General features: G+C 41.7%; 1 protein-coding gene across 1 annotated transcript; it reads left to right on the top strand.

Moving 5' to 3' along the window:
• The first annotated feature begins 6,889 nt into the window (after positions 1-6,889).
• KCNJ15 (potassium inwardly rectifying channel subfamily J member 15) lies at positions 6,890-10,412 on the top strand. The gene is made up of 2 exons (XM_060297541.1): positions 6,890-6,974; positions 9,277-10,412. Exon 2 carries the CDS (start codon positions 9,285-9,287, stop codon positions 10,410-10,412), a length of 1,128 nt encoding a protein of 375 aa, XP_060153524.1. The 5' UTR covers positions 6,890-6,974; positions 9,277-9,284.
• The last annotated feature ends 1,465 nt before the right edge of the window (positions 10,413-11,877 follow it).

Below are 11,877 nucleotides of genomic sequence, written 5' to 3'. Positions count from 1 at the left end.
GAAAATGGGAAATGAGTCTCCTAGTGAACCCACTATCTGTTTAAACTTGTCTTTGCCCAGAGAAAACTTGATGTTCTATGGAATGAAAAAAAATTTTAATGAATCTACATTGAGGAGTAAAGGGTATAACTATGCAAACCAAAGGATTTTTTTACTTACTTATGGAATTTGAAACAATAATAATGAAATGGAAACATAGGAAAAAGGCTAAATATTTGACCACAGAGGCAAATTGGATCATTAGATGCTCACATGCAATGTAAAATGTGGGATTTGTCTTTAAAGCAGTACTTGTTGCTTTTCCAATGTATAATAAGGCAAAAGAAAGACTTTGTCAGTTCTCCAAGCCATCACTTACAACCTCCAGCCACATAATCCTTTAGGAAGTTGGGTGTTTTTAAGACACTGGTTCTGATTCAGTGGCTCGAGTGTGGGACCCAAGAGCTGGGATTTCTGATTAACATTAGTAAGTGATGCTGGAGCTGCAAGCCTTTTATTATATGCTGTCCTGTCTTCAGGGTCCAGGGATATGGATAGTTCATCTCAAGGTATTTCATGACCACAGAGAAAGATATCTGCCCATCAAATGAACTAAGATTCATAAAGCCTGTTTCCATCCCTACTCCTGCCACTGGCTCAGTGACCTTGAATAAATCACTCTCAACCTTTGTGATCCTATTTTTCCCCAGATATAAAGTGCAAAGTTTAAACCAGATCAGCACTCCTCAGAGTGTTCCCACGTGTCAGATAAAGGCCAGATTTACAGAGTTAAGCATGTTTCTTTGCTGTAGAACTTCTCAGACCCTGTAATATACAAATGTGCTGTGTGAGTCTCCAGTGGGTGGGGACAGTGGGGTGCTTGGAGGTTCTGTAGGCAAAGCTTCCCCAAATTACCTGACCACAAATTGCTTTATTTGTGGAATACCTATTACCACACACTTAGGGGAAGCCTGAGCAAGAGAACTGCTAAGGTTCTTCTATTAGCTCCAGCTCCCTCAGCCCTAAAATCCAGGATCTTTCCTCTGGCCTCTGATGTTCTTAGCCAGTGAACCCCGAAAGCAACTGTAGGATGAAATCCATCATCCAGAGAAGAAAACTTAGAGCAATTTTAAACCAATTGCTTTCCTTGTCTCCCAAATTCTCATTTTTCCCTTCAAGGCAATTCACCTGAACTTTTATTCCCTAGGACACCTTTCCTGGCAAACTGAAAACTCCACCCAACAGCTACCATATCTGTACATTCAGCCCCATTGATTTTCTCTTCCTTCTCACACCGAAGGACCCACTCCTTTGCTTGAAAGTAACGAGGCTGAACTTTTAGGCAACCCGGTTTACGTGCTTGTGAATTTCCCACAGATTCTATATAACTCTAAGTGGTGAAGAGTATAGATCATGATTTCAAGGTGTGGTCTCAAGACCAGTAGCCTCAGCATCACCTGGGAACTCATTAGAAATGCATGTTCCCAGGCTCTACTCTAGACCTACTGAATCAGAGACTCTGGAGCCCAGCCATCTGTATTTCAAGACTTCCACATGATTCTGACACTCGCTGAAGTTGGGGAATTCATGTTATAGAGATGAGAAGCGAGGATTACAGACTCAAACAGACCTTGTGCTATATCAGTTTCCTTACCTGGAAGACAGTAATAATCATATTAACTCTCTCAGAATCTAAGTGAGAGTTAAATTAATATACGGCACCTTATGTAAGATCTGGCACCGGATAAGCAATAAATCAAAGCTGTTTATTCTATAAGGGCTACTAACATGTAATGAGCAGGAACTTATTTTGCGATGTTTTGAACTGCATCATTAGGAGTGATGTTCTTGAGTTCATTTTGAGGACAGAGGTGCCAAGTGGTTAGATAGGAGACAGATTTGCTTTGCCAACGAGTTCCTCTGTGTATTAACTTTATGAACATGTGTAAATTATCGAATCTCTCTAAGCTTAGTTTCCTCGTTTAGAAAATCAAGAAAACTCTTTCTTCAGAAGGTAAAGAGAAGGATTAAATAAAATACTGTCTGTAATGGCACTGAAAAGGGCTAGTTCCTTTTAATGACATAATGTTTAATTAATGACATAATCCCCTATGTGTTTGTCATCACAGATTATGAGGCCACCAGAACATTAACCAAGGGCTTCTTGCTCCACAGAAATAAGAGTGACAGAATCTGAGGCCCTTATACCTTGCCCTGAAAAGTTGTCTTGTCGTGATAAATTTAAGTACTGATTCAGAAGTAATTGAATGAGAAGAATTATTCACTTTTTCTCTGCTGTCCTTAGGGATCAGGCAAGTCTTTCTTCCCACTGAAATCCTGTGAGATATGTATTTATTTTTCTATTCAGTGTTTAGCCATAAACTAACATTTGAAGTTTACCTTGAGGGATATTTCAAGACTTTACGTGTTTTCTTTAAATACAGTACCTTTTAGGTCAGATATTTAATCCAAAAATATGTAGTAAGAGCATCACTGCGGTCAGACTTTCACTAGGTTTTGCCTTAGTAACAAACAAGTCCAAGAATTCAACCAGGCAACAAGAGTTTTTTCTCACCTGGGTTACAGGTCAGCTTTGGTTCAGCTGTAGCTCAGCTCCAAGTGTCCCCCACCTCCCCCCTACCCCCCACTGCCATCCAGAGGAAGGAGCAGCCCAATCTGAGCCTCACTGGAGAGCAGTGACAGAACCGTGTCATTCTTATGTCTCTGTTCAGGTGAGGCTTGAGTCACTGCAGCTCACAGGCCATTGGCCGAAGCAGTCACATGACCACATCTGACACAAAAGCGTGAAAACATACTTCCCTGCAGGGACAAACCCAGGGAAGGAATCTCATGGGTGGACCCCACAGAGAGGGGCAGATAGTAGGAGGAAGCAACAATCAGCCACGACAACCCAAAATGACCACGGCTCTACCAATGAGGTTCCAAGTTCATGTCTTCAAAATACAGGTCATTAGGATAGAGGAAACTAGATTGTGAATTTGCCATAACCTTCATTGGTGCTTCCCCTCAGAGCCTCTTGTTCCTCACAAAGAAGAACGTCCAACTCCACAGCTTCCCAAAAGCTGCCACTCCTTCCAGCCAACCTCAGTCCTCAATGGTCCGAGAGAAAACATGGGTTTGCAGAAGGAAAGGGTAATTTCCCCAGCAGAGAAAACCAAAGGGCCACCCTTTGGAATCTGCCGAGAGTCAGCTTTGGCCACCTTGTTCTCTTTAATGAACATGTCCAGTTCTGAGGCCACCTGGGCAAAGCCATCTGTGTCCTCAGCTGACACTGATGAAGTCAAGAAGTGGATTCAGAACAGGGAGCCCAGCCATTGAAGCGAGTCCTAGGCTGCTTTGAAGAGCAGGTAGAAGGTGGCACGAGGCCAGTGCCAAAGGCCCCAGTGCATGTGTATGTGCGGCCACAGTCACAGGATCCAAAGAAAGGATAGCTAAGCCTCACTGAGTTTATTTTCCATTATTTTTAAACCTTTTGAGTTCAGTGAACCCCAACTAGATTCTTGTCAAGCACTTTTTTTCTACTTAATATTTAAACCCATGTACCCTTAAAGTGAAATTTCAGGTATTTCAGATTCATAGCAAAAAGAGAGATCATTAGAAGATTGTTTTGTCAAAAATATTTGACATCCAACAAAGCTTTAGGAGCAACTTTTCTTACAAACAGGGAGCTGTTTTGCCAGAGTTTTCAAGTCAAAGTCCCTCAGATTCTAATTTTAGTCTAGAAATCCAGAGTTATGGCTGGATTTGGATTTCATTCTTCCATGCCTCACCGCCCATTTGAAGGTAGGTAGGATGACATCACTTGAGGCCTGGTTGAGAAATTCCAGGTTTAGGGAGCCACTGTCTCCCCATGTTTAAATTATTTTTCCACAGGTGCATAGACTTTGTTAGCCCACCATGGAACACAGAAGTTTTTCCCAGCATGGGTGGACTGAAAACTTCCAAAATTTGACTCAACAGAGCTATACGTTCTTAGAAGGTCTCAGTTTTGTACTAACTAGGAGGGGAAAAAAAATCATTCTTAAAGCATATTTATTTTTTTCCCAGCCAAGCATCACATGAAAGTTAGCTGTGTTATCACATTGTTGAGAATTAAATATCCTGTAAATACAGGTTGACTAGAAGAATGGTGGGTGAAAGTCTATTGTGGAAATGAGAGACTTGTCTGTGCTTAATTTTGGCTAATACATCTACTAGCATTATTTATATCATATATTAATATAATATGAATAATGTATCATAATATCTATGTGTTTACTGTAAGTGTTATCTAAGTTAAATAATATATAATTTCTACATATCCTATAACACATAATACTTATATGATATTTATATGATAAATATAAATAATGTGTTACAGTTTTGATCAGATTCTCCATATATTGCTTTTTAAAAAATTAATACTTAGCCTTGGGCCACTGGGTCATTGGCATTCATTTATCTGTAAGGATGGTGAAGATTCTGAAAAGTAATAAACGGATGTTCTCCATGTCTGCGTGCAATAGCGTTATTTCAGAAATGCTAAGGGCAAATGGGGAATCGGAGATTTATCAAGGGGGGGAAGCCGTTAGGCTGCTGATATGATTCAACATCTATATCCCAGTGTGGTGGTTCTCAACGTGTGTTCCTGCAACAGCAGCATCACCTGGGAATTTTTAGACATGCTAATGCTTGGACTCCACCCTAAACCTACCGAGTCAGAAACTCCAAGCCTTCCAGATGGTTCTGATGCAGCTAAAGTCTGAGCACCCTTGTCAGAGTGGTTGAGAGTGTAGATACAACAGCTTCATACGCTGCCAGGTGCCAGCTGTTGAGAGCTTGGGTGAGTCACACAACCTCTCTGTGGCTCCATTTCTTCCTCATGGGGATGGTGTGAGGGTTAATTACATTCACACATGGAAAGCACCTAGAATAGTGGCTGGTACATGGCTCTAGCGCTATCTGTTTATGATGATGATTATTGTTATTAGTGATCTGAAGCTTTTGTATTATTGTCACTTATCTGAATCTTTATTTTATTATTGTCATTTTATTATCTGGACCTTTCCCACTTTGGACCATTTCTGGCTCTATCCTGACTCTGTTCTTGCTTAGTATTTGCATATGTATTTCTCCTAACTGGTCAGGGACTTTCTGTCCATTTACAGGTTGATTTCTCTCTGACAGGACAGCATCCTCCAGCTCACAGTAATTAATTTCTTTGGTCTTCCATTCTTACCAGATCCCCTTTCTTGGATAGAATTCTTCCCCTTCCACCAGCGATGGTGATGGGAACTTCCTTTCCATTTTTTCCATTCTCATTGTTTTGTCCCCAGCACTGGAAGTGTGGTTCTTCATATAGATAAGTATCTTTTTCAATGTGGCTACTGTTTAGTTCTGTTTCCAAAATGTGTTTCTTTTCCCCTTTATCTCCAGAAAACAAATGCTACACAGCCTAAGCACTAAGTGACTTCATTCCATGTATATGTTACTGGCCTGAAATAGGAGAGTGTAATATTGATCTCTCCATTCAGTAGTTTCAAGGACTTCAGTAAAGATATCACCATTCTAAGAAATACAATCCCAACCCACATGTTGGAATCATATGATGAAAACTGGAGAAATAAATACAGTTTCCAGAGACTATAGAAAACTACTAATGATTCATATGGAATATTGTTTCTTTGCGGGACTAGGAGAGGGAAAATTAGAAGAGAATATCTTTTATTATTCTTTCCTTCCTTTACTTTTGGGAAATGATTATGGTCCCTTAATATTTTAGAAGTGAAACCAGGTAGATTGCAGAATCTAAGGGAAAAAACATCTAAAGCAGTAACATAAAATTATATGAAAGAAGAGTGTGCAATGAAGTAAATTGCATTAAGGAAGTCTGCTGAGGAATGAAATACTATAAATTAAGAGCATATAATAAAGTGTAAAAGATAAAGCATACAGGTAAAAATAAATGGGTGCAAAGAAGAAGATGCTGGATCTTAATAGAGCGATGATGTAGATGTCGTTTGCCAAACATACTGTGAACACACTGGGAGAATCCAATATATAAAAGGCTATACGGACTGATAATTGAGACTACCTAAATGATAAAAGAGTAATTATTGTAATTATTTACAATAATTAGTGGATCAGAAAAGAAGTGTGAAGTGTACTAAGCCTCTGTGTATAAGACAGATAAAAATGTGGGGAGATATATATGTATAGTTTAGGAAGAAGTATTTCAGAAAAGTAGCATGCAAAAGAATCTAGTGGAGTTAGAACAGATTGCATTAAACTTTGGAGGTTTAAGAGGGATTTGTGTACTGACAAGAACTCCAGTCTAGCTTCCAAAAACTTTGGACCCCGTTCTTTCTGCTATGGGCCATCTGTGTGAAGAAGACAAGTCACTGCAACCTCCCAGGTCTCCTGGTTTGAAAAACGTATGTCAAATGCCTTGGTTTTGACATTCTTTTTGAATCTAATGTTCTATGACTCAACAGCAATAATGCATTTCCACAGGCGGTAAAAATATTCTAGACTCTTCCCTTCCAATTCTCACTGTTTACTTCCTCTGCACTTCCCCTTCCTGCCTCCCTGTTTGCTGGTCAGTTGATAGTGGGCTTCAGTGGGGGTGAGTTAACCCACCCTTTCCAGGGTGTTTTACTATTGAGCTCCCTCCAGAGGGTGGGAATTCTACAGTGAGGGCTGTGATTGGGGCTTCAATTTCATTCCTAAAACACTCCTTGAGCTTGGATCTATTCTGGGCACTATGCCAGATCACCAGGGGTTGGAAGGTGAATGCTGGGGCCCTAGCACTTGGGGGAATCAGTAAGGGTCAGTTTCACTGGGTCAGTTTCTTAGTAAACAGCTGTGAACTCCATGTGTCCCTCTTTCTTTCAGGAAGTAGAAGAATCCTATGGTAGCCAGGTGGGCGAAGGGGAGCAAGGACGATACACCTGCTTTGAAGAAGTCGCCATTTGACCTGCCGAGTGAGTGACCAGGTAGCACCCAGTTCTGAGGGCACAGGAATGTTGAGAGGGAGGGAGTGGGTGTTTAACCTTTGAGTGCTGTCCACCAGCCGCTCTTTTCCACAGAGAGATGCTAATCCCAATACCCCCACCCCACCCAGAGACTCTAAGTTTTGTTCCCCCATATATGCCCCCCGTCCTCTGATAGCCATTGGTGTCACTGATTCCAACAACAGTTGTGCAAAAATGCAGCCCAAGAACTTTCAGCAGAAAGAGGGGAAGGATTCAGCTCATCGCGAGCCTGGCCCACTGCCCCTTTGAAACAGAGGTTAAAACAGAAGCTTCATGACACTGCCTTCATAGAAACAGGGCCAAGTTTCCCAGAATCTGGTGGAAGGCTGAGCTTGGAGCTTAGCGTGTGCTGCAGGACACTTCTGCATCATTCACACAAGAAAACTTAAGCTTCTGTTTTTATTTCAGTGGGTTGAATGGCATGTACTTTCCCCTACCAGTTTCTTTTTGTTTGTTGAAGTGCATGCAATTACTTGTCCATAAGCTGCATTTGTCTTGGCAAAGTGTTCTGAGCTTGACTACACATCTGGGCATGCCAGCAGGGCATTAACCTTTTCAAGCTTTCATTGTGGTCGCTTTCCTCTTGATTACTGAGAAGTGCTGCATAAAGGGTCTGATGGAGCCCCCGCTAAATTATATCCTGTACTTTACATCTAAATTGATACCCAAATAAATGGAATAGGCTTCAACAAGTAAAATAAATTCTGAATAACTTAGGGCCCTTCTTTGCAAAGAAAATGAAACGGTGACTCTCCTTTCCGAGGAAAAAAAAATCATTTCAAGGGTCAGTCAGTAAATGACACACTCTTAATAACATAACAGGAAAATTAAAAAGCCCAACAGATTTACTGCATCCTCAACAGGTGTTATCCTATAATGGATACAGTTTCAGATGCCTTGAAGGGATTTGCCCAAAGGATTACTTTAGAAACTTCTATTGAGATAACACTGCTCCAACAGCAGAGATTATTGCGTGAATCACAGACCACCCTATACCAGTTCCTTTTTAAAGGGAGAAATTTTTTTATTATTATTCTTAAAATGCCGATGAGGTGGAAAAAACATACCAACCAGGTAGAATTGCCCTATAATCACTCACATTATGTTTTTCAAGGAATGTAGGGGTAATTTATGTCAGTCGCCAGGCAGGTACTATAAGATGCTGTGTGACCTCATACCCAGCTTGTCCCTATCTGTAAACGGAGGGCAGAGCATTGCCCAGGGCTCAGTGTGGGAGCCTAGTGCTTCTTCTAGGTAAGTCTGTTCTGCTACAATGTTGGATGCCTGTACTTATTTACTTGTTCATTGGCTCTTTAAAATAGATTCCTATGCTGGTTCTACTTAGCTCAAAAGAAGTAAGGCCAAATTTTTGCACCATACCTAAATGTCACACCTAATATTCTATATTGATAACACTTTTCTGAGAATAACGAGCATATTGATCAAGCCGTTAATAAAGCTTAATTATTCACTCTATGTTTGTTTTTGGTTGTTTGATAACTTGCTCTTTTCCATTGTAATCAAGAACTAGGACAGGTCATGGATTCCCAATTATTCATTGGACTAGGGGGAAAATGAATTGCTACTACAGGGAATGTCATGCAAATGGTAGCTTTTTAAAAACGTTTATGAATACTACACACGGTTTTAAAATTTGTATTAACATTTCCCATTGCTGTATCAAGACGTATCTTATGGATGGTGCATTTTAATTATATCAGTACTGGCCCTATGCTCAGTCAACTTATTTTTAAATTTTCTATACTTGGAAATCCATAAGAGCTGAATATACATAAATAATCATAATACTCCGTGGGGTGGATTCTTGTGAGTGTGATATCACAAAGAGAAGATTAGCATCATTTTTTTGAGTGTGAATCTCTGTTTTGGCACTTTATAGCCATTATCTCATTCAACTATCACAAGAACCCTGAGAAGTAGACTTTATTTCCATATTTTACATATTAGAGATTTGAGGTCCAGAAAGGTTAAATAGCTTAGCCCAGGTCTCACAGCAAATAAGTGGGAGAGGCAACATTTAACCCAGGCTTCCCTGTCTTCAGTCTGTGCTCTTCACTCCCTCCTACTGCCATCCTCAAGTACCCAGGGATTCATCTTGCCCTCAGAATTATCCTTTCTTATAAACGTCCATGTACATTCGTACTTATCTCACATGATTATCCTGTTTCTGTTTTCTGGGCATTCTACCTCATGTGACAACAATGGAACGTCTCTCTTTGTCATTTCCTTAGGTGGTCCCAAGGCCTGACCATGGAACGGATTAACATCAGTATGGCCAGGGCTACCCTGGTGAAGCACACGGCTGGAGCTGGCCTCAAGACCAGCAGACCCCGAGTCATGTCCAAGAGTGGGCACAGCAACGTGAGAATCGACAAAGTGGATGGCATATACTTGCTCTACCTCCAAGACTTGTGGACCACTGTCATCGACATGAAGTGGAGATACAAGCTCACCCTGTTTGCTGCCACGTTCGTGATGACCTGGTTCCTTTTTGGTGTGATCTACTATGCCATTGCCTTCATTCATGGGGACTTAGAACCCAGGGAGCACACTTCAAATCACACCCCCTGCATCATGAAGGTGGACTCCCTCACGGGGGCATTTCTCTTTTCCCTGGAATCCCAGACAACCATCGGCTATGGAGTCCGTTCCATCACGGAGGAATGCCCTCATGCCATCTTCCTCTTGGTGGCACAGCTGGTCATCACCACCTTGATTGAGATCTTCATCACGGGCACCTTCCTGGCCAAAATTGCGAGACCCAAAAAGCGGGCAGAGACCATCAAGTTCAGCCACTGTGCCGTCATCACCAAGCAGAATGGGAAGCTGTGCTTGGTGATCCAGGTGGCCAACATGAGGAAGAGTCTCCTGATTCAGTGCCAGCTCTCGGGAAAGCTCCTCCAGACCCACGTCACCAAGGAGGGGGAGCGAATCCTCCTCAACCAGGCCACCGTCAAATTCCACGTGGACTCCTCTTCCGAGAGCCCCTTCCTCATCTTGCCCATGACGTTCTACCACGTGCTGGATGAGACGAGCCCCCTGAGAGATCTCACCCCCCAAAACCTTAAGCAGAAGGAGTTTGAGCTGGTGGTTCTCCTGAACGCCACGGTGGAGTCCACCAGCGCTGTCTGCCAGAGCCGCACCTCTTACATCCCAGAGGAGATCTACTGGGGTTTTGAGTTTGTGCCTGTGGTTTCTCTCTCAAAAACCGGCAAGTACGTGGCTGATTTCAGTCAGTTCGAACAGATCCGGAAGAGCCCAGATTGCACCTTTTACTGCACGGATTCTGAGAAGCAGAAACTTGAGGAGAAGTACAGGCAGGAAGATCAGAGGGAAAGAGAGCTGAGAACGCTTTTGTTGCAACAGAGCAACGTCTGACGGCAGTGGTGTCGCCTCGACTTAACTCTGAGCTGCTTCCACATCTGAGCTCCCTTCAAACCCAGAGGTCACCGGGAAAACAAAAATGTGTGGACGCACTCTGAAAAACTGCACAGATGTACAGACCTGTTCCTTTGATCTGGTGTCTAAACAAGCATTCCACATCTGGGAGGGTTCCCTTTTTAAATGCTTTGTGTGAAGCAAACTCCCCAAATTCAAATTTTCTAAAAGGGGGCTGCATTTCAAAGAACTTGGTGGAGGCTACTTGAAACAATCTGGATGGACAGATATTTCACAATGCTGGTAGTGAAAGGAAATGCATTTCCATACAAGGATGTCAGCTATAATAAAATGTATTTATTCAATCCAAGTATCAGAGAGGAGATGGCTGAGAGCTGAAACGTGGCTCAGTACCCACTTATATCATTGCTCTAAAACACACTCATTTTTTCAAGCAGAGAAAAAGGTATTTATAATGAAGGCTATCTGGTAATACATAAAAAGGGGCAAAGGGACTCTGTACTCACAAAATATGATAATTCTGTTTTTACCTTTTTCGGTGAATGTAATTGTACAGAGTGAAATTGATCAAATCAGGAATGCATCGTTGTGAATACATGTACAGATGGAGCTGATGTGATTGTTCACACTAATTTGTTTTGGTTGGAATGTACTAGCCCCTTTCTATTCAAAATGGGTTCTCAGACCAGCAGTATCAACAGCATCCAGGAGCTTATTAGTAATTTCGCTCCAGCTGGACTTAGAGAATCCGAGGCTGTATCTTAACAGGACCCACGAGTCATTCACGTAAAAATGAAAGTTTTAAAACTTCACTCTGGACAATGTTTTCGAAGTAACTTTCTGAAGCCAGGGGACTCTGTGGGTCCCACATCCTCCGTTCTTTATTATGGACACATATTCCTTTCAGTGATTTCATTCCTTATTAAAATACCTTGTCCGCAAAGGAACTGCCACAGGTATTTCAAGAACAGAATAAGACTGTTGAGAATAATGGCTGTCTCTCTCAAGCTAAGTACATGCTTGTCGATTACAGTGAACACAAAAGAAACATTCAGCTCCATAACAATCGGAAATGTGCTCCTATATTGAAGTCCAGTCCGTGAGGTTGGATGGGACTCCGAAGAACAGGTGGAGCTGAGGATAAGGAATTCAAACACAGACGATTCCTTGAAGCAGGAACAAAATTTGATACTCTGATAACATGTAAAGGATGCCCTCAGTATTGAAACAAATCTCATACAACTCAGTGTTACACAGGTAACGTCTGGATTTTGGCAGAATTTAGAGCGTTTATTTGGGGCAGAGAATAAATGGGCTAGGATTGGCTAAATGTGCAAAAGGTGAATTCTCATTTCATTCAAACCAGGACAGATTTGTACATTCACTCAAGAAGAATGTGACTTTGAGTGTGTAGACACGGCATGGATGTACACACGAGCCCACA

Source organism: Globicephala melas, chromosome 4 (assembly GCF_963455315.2).
Source record: "Globicephala melas chromosome 4, mGloMel1.2, whole genome shotgun sequence".
NCBI lineage: Eukaryota > Metazoa > Chordata > Mammalia > Artiodactyla > Delphinidae > Globicephala > Globicephala melas.
Note: the sequence above shows the minus strand (reverse complement) of the source record. Positions and strands in the feature narration are given on the sequence as shown.